This window comes from Prionailurus bengalensis, chromosome C2, assembly GCF_016509475.1.
Source record: "Prionailurus bengalensis isolate Pbe53 chromosome C2, Fcat_Pben_1.1_paternal_pri, whole genome shotgun sequence".
In the NCBI taxonomy this organism is placed as follows: Eukaryota; Metazoa; Chordata; class Mammalia; order Carnivora; family Felidae; genus Prionailurus; species Prionailurus bengalensis.
In genome coordinates this window covers 132,973,521-132,987,762 of record NC_057350.1, presented here as the reverse complement: position 1 = coordinate 132,987,762, position 14,242 = coordinate 132,973,521, and the positions used below count along the sequence as shown (strand labels likewise).

At 38.7% G+C, this 14,242-nt stretch overlaps 1 protein-coding gene across 1 annotated transcript in view; it reads left to right on the top strand.

Annotated features, from left to right (window-relative positions):
* Positions 1-14,242, top strand: part of COL6A6 (collagen type VI alpha 6 chain) — a 171,547-nt gene that overhangs the window by 126,219 nt on the left and 31,086 nt on the right. Inside the window, exons 29-33 of the mRNA XM_043595423.1 lie at positions 3,633-3,695; positions 4,763-4,798; positions 4,912-4,948; positions 6,826-6,837; positions 10,503-10,996. Of these exons, the coding sequence (XP_043451358.1) occupies positions 3,633-3,695; positions 4,763-4,798; positions 4,912-4,948; positions 6,826-6,837; positions 10,503-10,996 (642 nt within the window). The remainder of the gene's footprint in view (positions 1-3,632; positions 3,696-4,762; positions 4,799-4,911; positions 4,949-6,825; positions 6,838-10,502; positions 10,997-14,242) is intronic.

Genomic DNA, 14,242 nt, shown 5'->3' with positions numbered 1-14,242 from the left:
TATATTTTTTTTAATTTCCTCTTTGATTCCTTCAGTGACCATTGGTTGTTTAATAGCATGATGTTTAGCGTCCACATATTTATGTTTTTTTCCAGTTTTCTTGCGATTGATTTCTAGTTTCATCCCATTGTGATTAGAAAAGATGCTTGATACAGTCTTCTTAAATTTTTTGATACTTATTTTATGGCCTAATGTAATCTATCCTGGAGAATGTTTATAGCACTGCAGTTCATGGCTTCAGGGGTGGGTTTTCTGTGGTTTCTGTCTCTCTTCCATCTCTCCTGCCATTCTCTTTGTGGTCCCTCTATCCTTTGTTGTGCAGATGTTGTCAGCCCTCAGTTCTTCAGAATAGATTGCTCTATAGGTAGGTGTAGATTTGGTATGCCCTTAGGAGGAGGTAAGTTCAGGGTATAACCATGACACCATCTTGGACATATCTTGCCTATGTAGATGTTATTTATATAGGTTTTAGGGATAAAATAAAGAAACTGCTCTTTCCCTCCATCCTGCTACTCCTAAGAGGACTGCATCTCAGCTATAATTCTTTTCCTCATACATGTTTTTGGATGACTATCCTTTAAACACTAGGCTCTCAAATATAAATGACTGATATAATTAGAAAAATAATTAGAAAGACTTGCAAATTAATCCACATGTCATCTGCATTGAAATATCTCTGGATCCTTTCCCTTAGCTTTTTAATGAAATAGTTTACTCTTGAACATTGGAAGCATGCTAACAAGTTCAGCTGTTTGTTGGGTTCTTGTCCCCCAATGCCACATTAATCATTTTTATAAAACAATGAACCAGTGGGAAGCATGTGAACTTTTTCTTTTGGACTCTGATTACTTGAATTTCCTTTTTTCCCCACAATTCATCACTGTTTGTAATTTATTATTTCACCTGCCAAGCTGCTTTTCCCATATCTATGTGAATATTTCTGTGTTTGAAGTTGAAGTTTAAACACTGAAAACCTCCAGGTTTTCCTTCTGAAAAAGCTGAAGTTTTGATTGGTTGTTTTGCCTTAAATTTTGAGTGCCTCTTCAGCTTTCTTTGAATGATTACATTTTTAGTTTTCTAAATTGTCATCTTGTTTTTTTTTCCCCTAACTGAAGGATTTTCTTTTACTTTGCCATGATTTTTTAACCTATCTTATTTTATTTTGTGTTTATATGTGTGTTTGTGTGGTTATTTTTTAAATCAGGTTGACACATGTACATACTTTAAGGTAGGGTGTCTTAACCTCAGCACTATTGACATTTTGGACTGGATAATTCTTAGCTGTTGGGGATGTCCTGTGAATTATAGGATGGTTACCAGCATCCCTGGCCTCTACCCACTAGATTCCAGTAGCACTGCCCTTCTCTACCCTGCCCCAATATGGCAGCCAAAAATGTCTCCAAGCATTGTCAAATCTCTCCCTTGAAGGGCACAAAATTCTCCCTAGTTGAGAACCACTGATTTAGAGAGTCAAATATAATTTTACAAAGCTTCTGATGGGAAAAAATGGCAATCCCTCTGCCCCTTATCTCTTTTTTCTCTCCTATTTTTCAGGTTGTCTTTTTGCTCTACTTTCTGCGAGATTTCTTTGACATTATTTTACAGTGTTCCCTTCATGATTTAATTTTCAAGAGCTTGTTTTTGTTCTCTAAATATGTTTTATACTATCCTCCCTTGTTTCATAGCTGAAACATCTTCTCTTATCGTTCTGAGGGTATAAATTAATATTTTTACAGTCTTCTTTGCCCAGCATAGTCTTTTTCCTACAGTTTGTGTTTTTCTGTTTTGATCTCTATTTCCAGCATGTCTGGAGAATGGGCTATCTCTTCCTATTTAAGAATTGAAGACCAAAAGGGTAATTGGAAGCCCCAAAGACATTGATAGAGCTGGTCAACTACAAGTTTTACTGAAGAGTGATCTGGCTAAGTTAGTTCTTTACTGACCAGACCTCTGATATCGATATCTTAGGTCTTCTTTGTCTAGTCACATTCCCCTGAGAGGATTGTTTCAGTTTCCTGCCTGAAGATGAAGGTCTGACTGTAGCTTTCACGAAGCCACATGGAAAAGGAAACATGAAGGGTCTCATATCTATTTCACATACTTTAATTGAATTGCCCCGTTTGTAGGATTGTACCGTTGGCTCTCAACTCTGTCTGGAGTTCCCTGGTGCAGATACCTCAGTTTTGCCTCTGTTGTTGGAGTGGAAAAAAGGATATTCACCCAACTGTAGACAATAGAGAGGAGATTGGGGGATTCCTAAACTGATTTGCAACCAGTCCTCCTTATTTCACCCCTTCCTTTCACCTCCACTTTTGGAGGTACCAGGTGCTGCCAATTCTTGAGCCTTCTGGAAGTGTGTTATAAAACACAGGGGTTCTTGGCTTTCCCTGCTGCTGGCTTAGGATACAGCCTTTTCAGATCAGCTAAGTCATTTAAAACTTACACATCTGCTTTCTAGCCTCTGAAGGTTTATGGCTATTGTCTTCTTTCTCATTCTCTCCATTTTTTTTAATTATTTTTTTTTATTTTTTGGCCTTAAAAAAAAAATCTACTTACTATCATTTTAATGCGACTTTGGGAGGGAGCAGAAGTGTAAATGCATATGTTCAATCTGCCATTTCCCTCCCCACCCTGAGAGGCTAATCTGTATCTTCTAAAGTAAATATGATCAGCAAGTTTTTTTTCACTCAACCCAACACACTGTAGAATACGCAAAGGACATCAACAGTTATTCCCTGCTTCCTAGACAATGCTTGTAAAAATTAAGTTGATTTTAGCCAACTTGATTTTTTCATTCCTATGAAGATTGTAAATCCCTTGGCATTTTGAATGAACTAAGGAATGTTGCCCTAATTTTTAAATTAAATTCTAGCCTTCTTTATGATAAATTATATTGTTAAATGCACACAGAAAAATTTCTGGCATGTAGTGAGTAGCCAACATCAATTGTTTTTATTACAGCTGTTATTCATTATTTTATGATAAATATCTGCAGCCAAATTTTAAGCATTTTCTTCTTGTTTCAAGGTTTTTATATTTAAATTTTTGTGTTTCTGGGTTTTTGATTTGTTTGTTGTCATCTACCATCTCATTTAGATAAAAATATCTCCTTTGATCCAGCAATTCCAGTTGTAGCAATATTCCCTAAGGAAATAATCAGAATTGCATATATAATTCTGTAGTGGTGTAGCTTATTACAACAACCACAAACCTAAATGCCAATAATAAGGGACAAATGAAAGAAACCATGGTATGGTTGTGTAATGAAATATTATGCAGCCATGAAAAGTGATTTAAAAAATAATAACATGAAAATTTCCAGAGATACATTTAGTTTAAAAGATAGCGGGAAAGAGTATAAAATTAGATTTTAAAAGAATATATGTATATGGAACCATATAAAAATACCAAAAGAATAAAAAAGTCAAAGACTAGAAGAAAAGACATCAAATGTTAACAAGGATTATTTGGGAGCAAAACAATTGCTAAAGATTTCTTCCTTTTGTGTGTTTTTCGGAAATCTCTGTGTTCTAAGATAAAAGCGTATTGCCTTTGACATTTAAAACACAACAACAGACACCTATATGTATATGTATAAATATAATTTTAAAATAAACAAATTTTGCTTTGAGATATCCGCTGGGCTTCCAGGAGAGATGGGATCCCCTGGGGAGCCAGGACCTCCTGGACGCAAGGTAAGTTGAAAAGTCCTAAATTACACCAGATCCTTTTCTAAATAAAAAGTGCATGGAGTCTTCATTGTCCAAATGTGTATGCTTTCTGTCTTTGCACCTTAGTGACTATTTTCACTACTTTTCCACATTTATGTGCTTTGAGATAGGAGGGGGTAATGCTGATTAAAAATCAGTTGCCATTTCTTGTGAGTTGAGGGGATTTTGAGCAAGGAAATGAAAAGTATTGGACTAAAATGTGATTTCCCAGTTGTCAGTGAATTTATTTGCCCAGTCCTTGTCCTCTTATATTCAATAAGTGGTTAGTGAATGAAGGGAAGTGGGAGGAAATTAATAAACAGTCAATAAATGATCAAAGTTGCATTCACATGGAACTTATTTTTGCCAGGAATTTGGGTGGGGCTTGATTGCGTTTTTCCTTGGGTGTCTCTTTGAGAGTAGCCAGACTCTTCCTGTTGCTAAGATGGAATTGAATAGGTGAAATTAAAACCAATTCCACTTTGTTCTTTTCCCAATCCAGGCAGTTCTGTATATATGTATATTCATTCATTTTTGGAACACTGTTGGGATTACCTTTCCAGATGTTCGGTTTGAGTCTGGTCCCTTTGTCATCCAACCAAAGATGGGAACAGAGGAAGGTTCAGTTCAGCTGTTTGGTAGCCAAGGCAAAGCACAGGGTTAAGGAAGTCTGAACCTCCCTTAAGGACGGGCAGCTGTAATGGATAGTTCATCCTTATCTAATTCTAAGCCATAAACCTGCTCCACAGCTCTCCATGCCCGTGTTAAGTTTTCAGCTCATCCTTAGATTCTAGATGACCCTTGTTGTCCAGAGATGGGGCTGGAGGAAGGTGGCCTTTGGAGGTTTGTGTTCATCAAGGTTGCTGCTTACAATTTATTTCCCCTAGAATGTTACTCTTAACTTGGTGATGATGATCCTCCTACATGTATTCCTTTTTCCCCTCTAACTTAAGAATAAAAACTTTAGAAAATTTCACTTTCTGAGGGTAATGCACATTCTGGCTACTGATGTGTGTGTGGAGCAGTGAGACCACATTTCTTTTGTTTCCTAGGGTGTGAAAGGGGCCAGAGGATTGGCTTCATTTTCCGTATGTATCTCCTGATTCCAACAAAATGCTCTGTACTTCATTAAGTTTATTTATTTTTAGACTTGAAGACCTGGCAGTCAGTCAGTTAATTCTTTTTTATTTTTGAACTGCAGACGTGTGAGCTCATTCAGTATGTACGGGACCACAGCCGTAAGTACCCTGCTTAAATTGATCACCCAAGTTGTCAAAGCATTCATAGAAGAAGAGCAGTGAATTATGCCCTCAGAATTGAGACAATTTACCAGCCAATCTCTTAAAATTACAGATGCCACTGCATATATTTTGAGTCAGCATAGACATAACTCCTTCTCTGACCGCCATCATGTCTTTTGGAACCTGTCGCAAGCACTAATTAATAATCTATCTAGTGCTTTTAACCTAGGGAAAATTGAGATAGGAGATCAGAACTCTACCGATGGTGAAATCAATCAGTGGAGAGTAACACTGAACTTTTAAAGATGATTAATACCTGACAATAACACAAGATTGAGTTCATCTGGTGTGGAAGCCAGCTGTCATAATAGGGTGTCCTGATGGGTGGGAGCATTTAGTTTGGTTTATTGTTTATTACTTCTTTTCTGGAAAGGATGCTTGATTACTTTTAGTTGGAATGATTGATTCGCTTATAAAATTATTCATTTTGCCTACATATTTTTTCTCTTTCAAAATTTTTAAAGCGGAAAGTGCATTTTGATTGGCAAATGCTCTTTTGAATTTGCTTTAAGGCCCTAATAAGCAGCCTCTTCTATAAAGATATATGTTAGCACCATTAAAGGAATTCCAGGTACAAGATGAGTAAATAATTGACTGTTTGACGTTCATCTACAAATACGCAATGACTTCCCAAATAAACACTATGACTGAAAAATTCCTTCAAGGTATTTTGAGGAAGAAAAATAGACAAACTAGAGCCCGTTTCTGCAGAGAGCCTTGGTCTCAATGACATTGCCTTTTTAAACCTTTGAATGCAGTGTTGATCGTAACTGTCCCTTTTGGTACCATAACAGAACCATCCATGATGAGAATCAAAATATACAAGGTCATGAAGGCCAGTTGCTTTGGGCTGAATTAACACAGTGGGCTTTTTAACATTGGAGCCATGTGAACCATTATGATTCAAAGGTAGATCCAAGTGTGATGCCCAATCTTTTACAATTTGAGAGGCTTAATACAAAATTATAAATCCAAAAGTAGGTACAAAATTATTTCCAAAGAAAGTGTGGTTTAGAACAGGAAAGGAAATCACAACCAGCGACTTCTGCCTCTTCTAGAAGCACATGATCACATGAACACATGGCTAGGTCCCTTCTCAGGGTCTTGTGCCATGCAAGTGAGAAGTTGAAAGCATCACGGTCGAGCGGAACTCTCTGCAGCGATAGAGGTGTTTCACCACACTGTTCAATACAGTAGCCGCTAGCCACCTGTGACTTTCAGTACTTGAAAGATGGTTAGTGCTACTGAGAACCTGAATTTGTTTCATTTAACTTTAATTCAAATGTAAATAGTCACATGGGGCTAGTGGCTTCCATATTGGACAGTGCCGACCTAAAGCTTATTTATGCTTCATCTACTTCAGAGTAAATCCACCTCTGATGTTCACACACACACACACACACACACACACACACACAAATACATATTTGTATTTGTGTGTCTATACATAAAATTACCACCTATAGATGCACACATGGGGAAAAAATTAAAGAGAGTTAGGAACTTTTAATTTTCCAAATTCCGTGTGCCTCTCTGTAGTATAATGTTCCTTCCCAGGCAAAGGTTCTTTCCCTCTGACAGCTGGCTGCGGGCTGCTGATTTAGGACTGCATATTGTCCCGCTTCTCCCATCTTGTTTTTGCCAAGATTCTGGGATCCGTCTGCATTTTCTCCAAACCTTTTCTGTTGCCTTGATGTTTGAGTCATCTGCAAAAAGCACACAGGGCAGAGCTTCTACTGCCATGACTTCCCTACACGGTACCGAACTCTGTTCTACCAAATAATAACCCAGTCTCCTTTGTTCTTCTTCCCCAGCTGGTGGCCATGGTAAGTAATCTTTATTTACAGCAAGTTATAATCAAGCTCCAAAATGTCATACGTCTGGAAAGACGAGTTAAAACAAAGTGTTGCCTGCCAAATGATATAAATTTTATCTGAGCTGCCTTTGCTGCCTCATACTGGTAGCACAGACCCGCCTCCAATAAATCGCTCAGCTTTAGCTGAGTCTCCCGGCTGTTTCTCCACCAAGTGGTTTGATCTTTTAATTAATATTTTAATGAGTAACATTACCATTAACCTTACCATTACGGTTTTTTTGGTAATAATAAGTCTCCCTCCCTTCATTTTCTCTGTCTATTGTCTCTGTAATCTAGTGGTTAAGAATTAAGATGTAGTAGGCAACTACCCTCTTACACCCTTATACCGTATACCTTATGTATAAACCCATCAACCCGTGCCCTCTATTGCATTTTCATTCACTCCACAAATATTTATTGAAAGTGTTATAGGGGCACCTGGGTGGCGCAGTCGGTTAAGCGTCCGACTTCAGCCAGGTCACGATCTCGCGGTCCGGGAGTTCGAGCCCCGCGTCGGGCTCTGGGCTGATGGCTCAGAGCCTGGAGCCTGTTTCCGATTCTGTGTCTCCCTCTCTCTCTGACCCTCCCCGGTTCATGCTCTGTCTCTCTCTGTCCCAAAAATAAATAAACGTTGAAAAAAAATTAAAAAAAAAAAAGTGTTATTATGTGCTAGGTACTGGGGACACAGGGCTGAATAAGATGGACATAATTCCTGTCTTCAGAAGCTTCCATTCTAGCAGAGGGTCCAGATGATAAACACGTGCACGAAATACGGAATCCAAAGGTTGCTGTGAAAGAGATAAAGAACAGGATGCTCTGTCACAGAAGAATGTTAGGGGATGGGAAAAATGCTTTAGGATGGAGAGCTCCTCCTTGAGGCAGTGACATTGGAGTTTGGACTAAAGAATAAAAAGAAGGCCAGCTTATAAGAGCCAAGAGAAAGAACCAAATGCAGAGGCCATGATACAGGACAGACAGACCTAGGCATTTTCTAGGAACTGACACAAGTCCAGTGTGCCTGAGATATAGGGAGGGAGGGGGAGACTGGCATGGGAAAAAATGAAGTAAGCAGAAGTCACATCAAGTTGGACTTTCTAGGCTCGGATAAGGAGGATTATCCTTGTGGATTATATTCACATTGACATGGGAGGGTATTAAAGAGTTTATTGGAAGCATTGAAGGGAGGAACATGAGCTGATGAGTGAATTTTTAAAGCTTATTTGGACCACTATGGAAGAGTAGATTGTAGGAAAGGATAAGTTTAAAGGCCAGAGGACTAGTTAGGAGAGTGTTGTGGTAGTCCGGTCAAATGTGGTGGTGGCCTGGAGAGGGCTGCCATTGCTGTGCATTAGTTACATGTCAGTGGTTTGGCTTGTCTTGCTCCTCATCACTGCCTGCTCTGTGCTAATCAGCAGCCATCAGTGTACATGTGTGTGGCTACAGAACCACCTTAGGTCTCTACGTGGCCATCCGTGCCTTGATGAGGGAGGGCCTCCTAGGTTCCACTACTATCCAGCCCAGTGTTCTTCACGATCTTCTGGTTCCTGACAGCTTGCTGGATTTCAGAAAATGTATTTTGCAAGTTGAATTACCTTTTAGGTGTTTTTTCCTGAACACTTGAATTTTTTCCTATTTCAGCCTAGTACTGTGAATCTTTTTTTTTTTTCTTTTATCTCTACATTATACCTGAAGCTGTATTATTGTTGTGTTGTTTCCATATGCAAATCACAGCCCAAACAAGAAGCTGGAAGAACCACTTTCATGTTGAGGCATACTTCCATTCATTTTTTATTGCAAAGTTGACGTGACTTCATTTTTTTTTTAAATATCTGCTCAGCCTTCTAAGTTAGACTCAGACTAATAAATTATGTCCTGTTTCCACTGAGATGCACACTTTGAGTTGAGGTAAAATGTTTATTCTTACTGGTCCTTTAGCCTGTAAAGTCACAGAGTCCAGGACCAGAAGGAGATAATCATCTAGCACCAAGGTGGGGGCTAAGCCCAGCTCCTCACAGAGGAGAACTTGATCCTTGACCAGCCCAGGCCAGCCCCAGCAGGTCTGAGTTTCTGAGCTCTTACAAAGAGCTGGTGGCCTTCGTGCTACATTTATTATCTCTGAATTTGACTTGCTGGCATCTGAACCAGAGGAGGCACCTCTCTAAGAGAAGTGCATCATTGTGATATCCTTTTACCAACCTGCATCTCCACACCAGGCATCTCCCACATTATTAGGGTTTTGTTGTTTTGGCTGTACTTGTTGCAAAAGAAATGTTCTTTGTTTGGTTCTTCTTCATTCAGCCAATATTTATTAGAACCCTAATAAATGGCAGGAACAAATAATCTGGCTGATCAAGAGAGACACAATCCCTATCTCCACACTTAATGGAGAGGAAAACATTAATCAGATAATCAGACAAATATAAATTGCCAACTGTGATAAGTGCAGGGTACTGGGATTCATTAGAATGAATGAATGGAGATGAATAAATAAATCTGAAATTAACATTGAACATTCAAGTTTAATGATTCCGTTTCTCTGTGTAATAAGGTATGTTTATTGATGAAACTTGCCTTTTCAACTGTGAAATAAAAATATATCAGTGAAAGCTTTCCTCCCTGTGTTAAGTGATATAGTTCTCACAATGAAAAAGTCTGTAATGATAATTGTGATACTAATGGCTAACATTAATTGAGCACCTATTACATGGCAGGCACCGTTTTCCTAAGTGCTTTGCCTGTGTAGACTTATTTAATCCTCAACACAGGGCTATGCAGTGGCAGATCTTAGGACAGCATTTTACAGATGAGCGAAGTGAGGCACAGAGAAGACCAGTCACCTGGACAAGGTCACTTGGCTAGTGCGTAGTTGGGCCAGGGCTCTAAGGTGTCTGTGTGGTTCCTACTCTCCACATCTGATCGTCTCTTCTATATAGTGCATGTCTATTCCAATGGACACTTCCAATCTCTCTGAAATAATTAACAGAGCTTTTGGACCCACTCCTATTTTAACCCCTGTTACATTTCCTTATTAAGTTAAAAAAAAAAGTATGTTTTGTTTATCTAACTGTGTAAAAAGTTCTAGCAATAAACATGATATCGTGCGCTTTTTATTATTTAGAAGGAATTTGGTCATTAACTTAAAAATTGCATAAAAACTCAAATTGAATGGTAGACTTTCTCTTGCCCTGTATTTAGAAGGGCAAATTCAGTTTTTATTATTTTTTTTATTTATTTATTTTTTTTTTCAACATTTATTTATTTTTGGGACAGAGAGAGACAGAGCATGAACGGGGGAGGGGCAGAGAGAGAGGGAGACACAGAATCAGAAACAGGCTCCAGGCTCTGAGCCATCAGCCCAGAGCCTGACGCGGGGCTCGAACTCACGGACCGCAAGATCGTGACCTGGCTGAAGTCGGACGCTTAACCGACTGCGCCACCCAGGCGCCCCAAATTCAGTTTTTAAAATAGCATTTTTATTCAAGATGAAAATATTTAGTATTTCAGCTGCTCATTTTAGCATTTAATGCTTCTTTAATGTTTAAATATTTATGTATTTAACATTTAAAATTTCTTTGCTCTCTCTGTATTTTTCTTTAACTAAGCATGCTACGTAAGGAACATGTTCTTGCCTCTTAGGAAAACCAGAATGCCCCGTGCATCCCACCGAATTGGTGTTTGCCTTGGACCAGTCCCGGGATGTCACCAGGCAGGAGTTTGAGCGCATGAAGGAGCTGATGGCATCCCTGGTGAGGGGCGTCAGGGTCCGGGAGAACAGCTGCCCGGTGGGCGCGCGCATCGCCGTCCTCACCTACAGCTCCCACGCCCGGCACCTCATCCGCTTCTCGGACGCCTACAAGAAGAGCCAGCTCCTCAGAAAGATTGAAGCTATTCCTTACGAGAGGTCCTCAGACAGCAGGGAGATCGGCAAAGCGATGAGGTTTATCTCCAGGAATGTCTTCAAGCGAACGCTGCCAGGGGCGCACACCCGAAGGATCGCCACCTTCTTCAGCAGCGGCCAGTCTACTGATGCCCAGACCATTGCCGCGGCCACTATGGAGTTCAGTGCCCTTGACATCATTCCGGTCGTGATCGCTTTCAGCAACGTGCCCTCCATCAAGCGTGCATTTGCGGTGAGATGGTTAAGCCTTTCACATAACTTTTTTTTTTTTTTGGCCTAAATTCGGAAGCCTCTGTAAAAAAGTATTGAGCTATACTATTTATTTCTATGTGCCAGGAACGTGCTAAGCCCCTTGTATGCATTGTCCTGTTTAATTTTCACAAGTAGTATGTATGGCATAGGTATTCTTGCTATTCCCGTTTCATCAAGGAGAAAACTGCCAGGAGAGGCTAAATCTGTATGCCCAGGTTCACATGCCTAAGACGTGACAGTGTCAGGATTTGGACCCAGGTTTGCTATTCTAGTGCTTTTCCAAGAAATTCTGAGTTGCCGCTGGGTGTAAAGCTACTCAATCAGGAAGGCCAGTTAACATTCATTGATGTCACTTATGTGGCCAGAGTAACAACAGTTGCTGTACCATGAAAACCAGTTGAGCGATTTTATAACTTCACCAATCATAAATATCCCAATTATGTGAAAGAAAAGCCATCCTAGTGATTATAGCTTCTTAGGTTGGGAATTAAAATCTTACTGTGTGACATTCCTAAATAAACCACTTGGGATTAAGAGGACCTTTGTTGAGGTAAATTGACATACAACGTATTAGCTAATAGGTGTGCAACATAATGATTTAATATTTGTGTATATTGTGAAAAGATAACCAGAGTAAACCTAGTTAACATTTCACCATACATAATTATAAAATCATTTGTTGTGATGTGAACTTATTTTTTTACTAAGTTTTTTATTGTAATTCCAAGATAGTTAACATACGGTAGTATATTAGTTTCAGATGTACAAGACAGTGATTCAACAATTCTACACATTATTCAGTGCTCATCATAAGTGTGTTCTTAATCCCCTTCACTCATTTCTCCCATCTCCCCACCCTTCTCCTCTGGAAACCACCGGTTGGTTCTCTATAGTTAGGAGTCTCTTTTTAGTTTGTCTCTTGTCCTTGGTTTGTTTGTTTTTGTTTCTTAGATTACAAGTATGAGTGAGATCATATGGCATTTGTCTTTCTCTGACTGATGTATTTTGCTTAGCATTATAATCCCCAGCTCCGTCCATGTTGCAAATGGCAAGATTTCATTCTTTTTATGGCTGAATAATATTCCATTGCATATATATATATATATATATATATATATATATATATATATACCATATCTTCTTTACCCATTCATCTATCAATGGATACTTGGCCTGCTTCCATAAATTGGTATTATTATGCTGCAGTTAACATACTGGTGCATGCATCGCTTTGAATTAGTGATTTCATATTCTTTGGGTAAATACCCAGTAGTTTGATTACTGTATTGTAGGGTAGTTCTATTTTTAACTTTCTGAGGAACCTCCATACTGTTTTCCACAGTGACTGCACCAGTTGACATTCCCACCAACAATGCACAAGAGTTCCTTTTTCCACACATCCTGGCCAACACTCGTTGTTTCTTAAGGTTTGGGTGTAGCCATTCTGACAGGTGTGAGGTGATATCTCATTGTAGTTTTGACTTGAATTTCCCTGGTGATGCGTGATATTTTCATGTGTCTGCTGGCCACCTGGATGTCGTCTTTGGAGAAATGTCTGTTCATGTCTTCTGGCCATTTTGAATTGGATTGTTTGTTTTGGGGGGTGTTGAGTTGTGTCAGTTGTTTAATATATTTTGGAAACTAATCCTTTATCAAATATGTCATTTGCAAATAACTTCTCTCATTCAGTAGGTCCCCTTTTAGTTTTGTTGATTGCTTCCTTTACTGTGATGAAGTTTCTTATTTTGATGTACTCTCAATAGTTTATTTTAGCTTTTGCTTCCCTTGACTCAGGAGACATATCCAGAAAAAAAGAATACATGGCAATGTCAGAGAAATTAGTGACTATCCTCTTTTCTAGGATTTTTATGGTTTCAAGTCTCACCTTTAGGTCCTTGATCCATTTTGAGTTTATTTTTGGGTATGGTGTAAGAAAGTGGTCCAGTTTCATTCTTTTTGTATGTTGCTGTCCAGTTTTCCTAACATCATTTGTTGAAGAGACTTTTTCCCATTGCATATTCTTCTTTCATCAAAGATTAACTGACCATATAATCATGGGTATGTTTCTGGGCTCTCTGTCCCATTTCATTCATCTAAATGTCTGTTTTTGTGCCAGTACCATACTGTTTTGATTATGATAGTTTTTCAGTATAACTTGAAATCTGGTATTGTGATACCTCCAGCTTTGTTTTTCTTTTTTCAAGATTGTTTTGGCTGTTTGGGGTCTTTCATAGTTCCATACAAATTTTAAGATTATTTGTTCTAGTTCTGTGAAAAATGATGTTGGTATTTTTATTTAATTTTTTTAAGATTATTTATTTGAGAGAGAGAGAGAGGCAGGGAGGGACAGAGAGGGAGAGAAAGAATCCCAAGCAGGTTCCACACTGTTGGCACAGAGCCTGATGTAAGACATGAACTCATGAACCTCAAGACCATGACCTGAGTGGAAATCAAGAGTCAGATGCTTAACCAATTGAGCCACCCAAGTGCCCCCAAAATGCTGTTGGTATTTTGATGGGTATTGCATTGAATCTGTAGATTGCTTTTGGTAGTGTGGACATTTTAACAATATTTGTTCTTCAAGTCCATAAGCATGGAATGTCTTTACATTTTGTGTCATCTTCAATTTCTTTCATCAGTGTTGTGTTGTTTTCAGAGTGTAAGTCTTTCATCTCCTAGGTTAAGTTTATTCCTAGATATTTTATTCTTTTTGGTGCAGTTGTAAATGGGATTGGTTTCTTAATTTCTTTCTGTTGCTTCATTATTGGTGTATAGAAATGTAACGTATTTCTGTACATTGACTTTGTATTTGTGACCTTACTGAATTCACTTAACAATTCCAGTAGTTTTTTGGTGGGGTCTTTAAGATTTCTGTATATGGTATCATGTCATCTACCAATAGTGAGAGTTTTATTTCTTCCTTACCAATTCGGATGCCTTTTATTCCTTCTTCTTGTCTGATTGCTGTGGCTAGGACTTGTAGTACTATGTTGAATAAAAAGTGGTGAGAATGGACATCCTTGTCTTGTTTCTGTTAGCAGAAAAGCTCTTAGGTTTTCATCATTGAGTATGATGTTAGCTGTGGGGTTTTTATATGTAGCCTTTAGTACATTGAGGTATGTTTCCTCTAAACCTGCTTTGTTGAGAGTTTTTGCCATGAACAGATGTTAAGTTTTGTCAAATGCTTTTTCTGCATCTATTGAGATGATCATATAATTTTATCCTT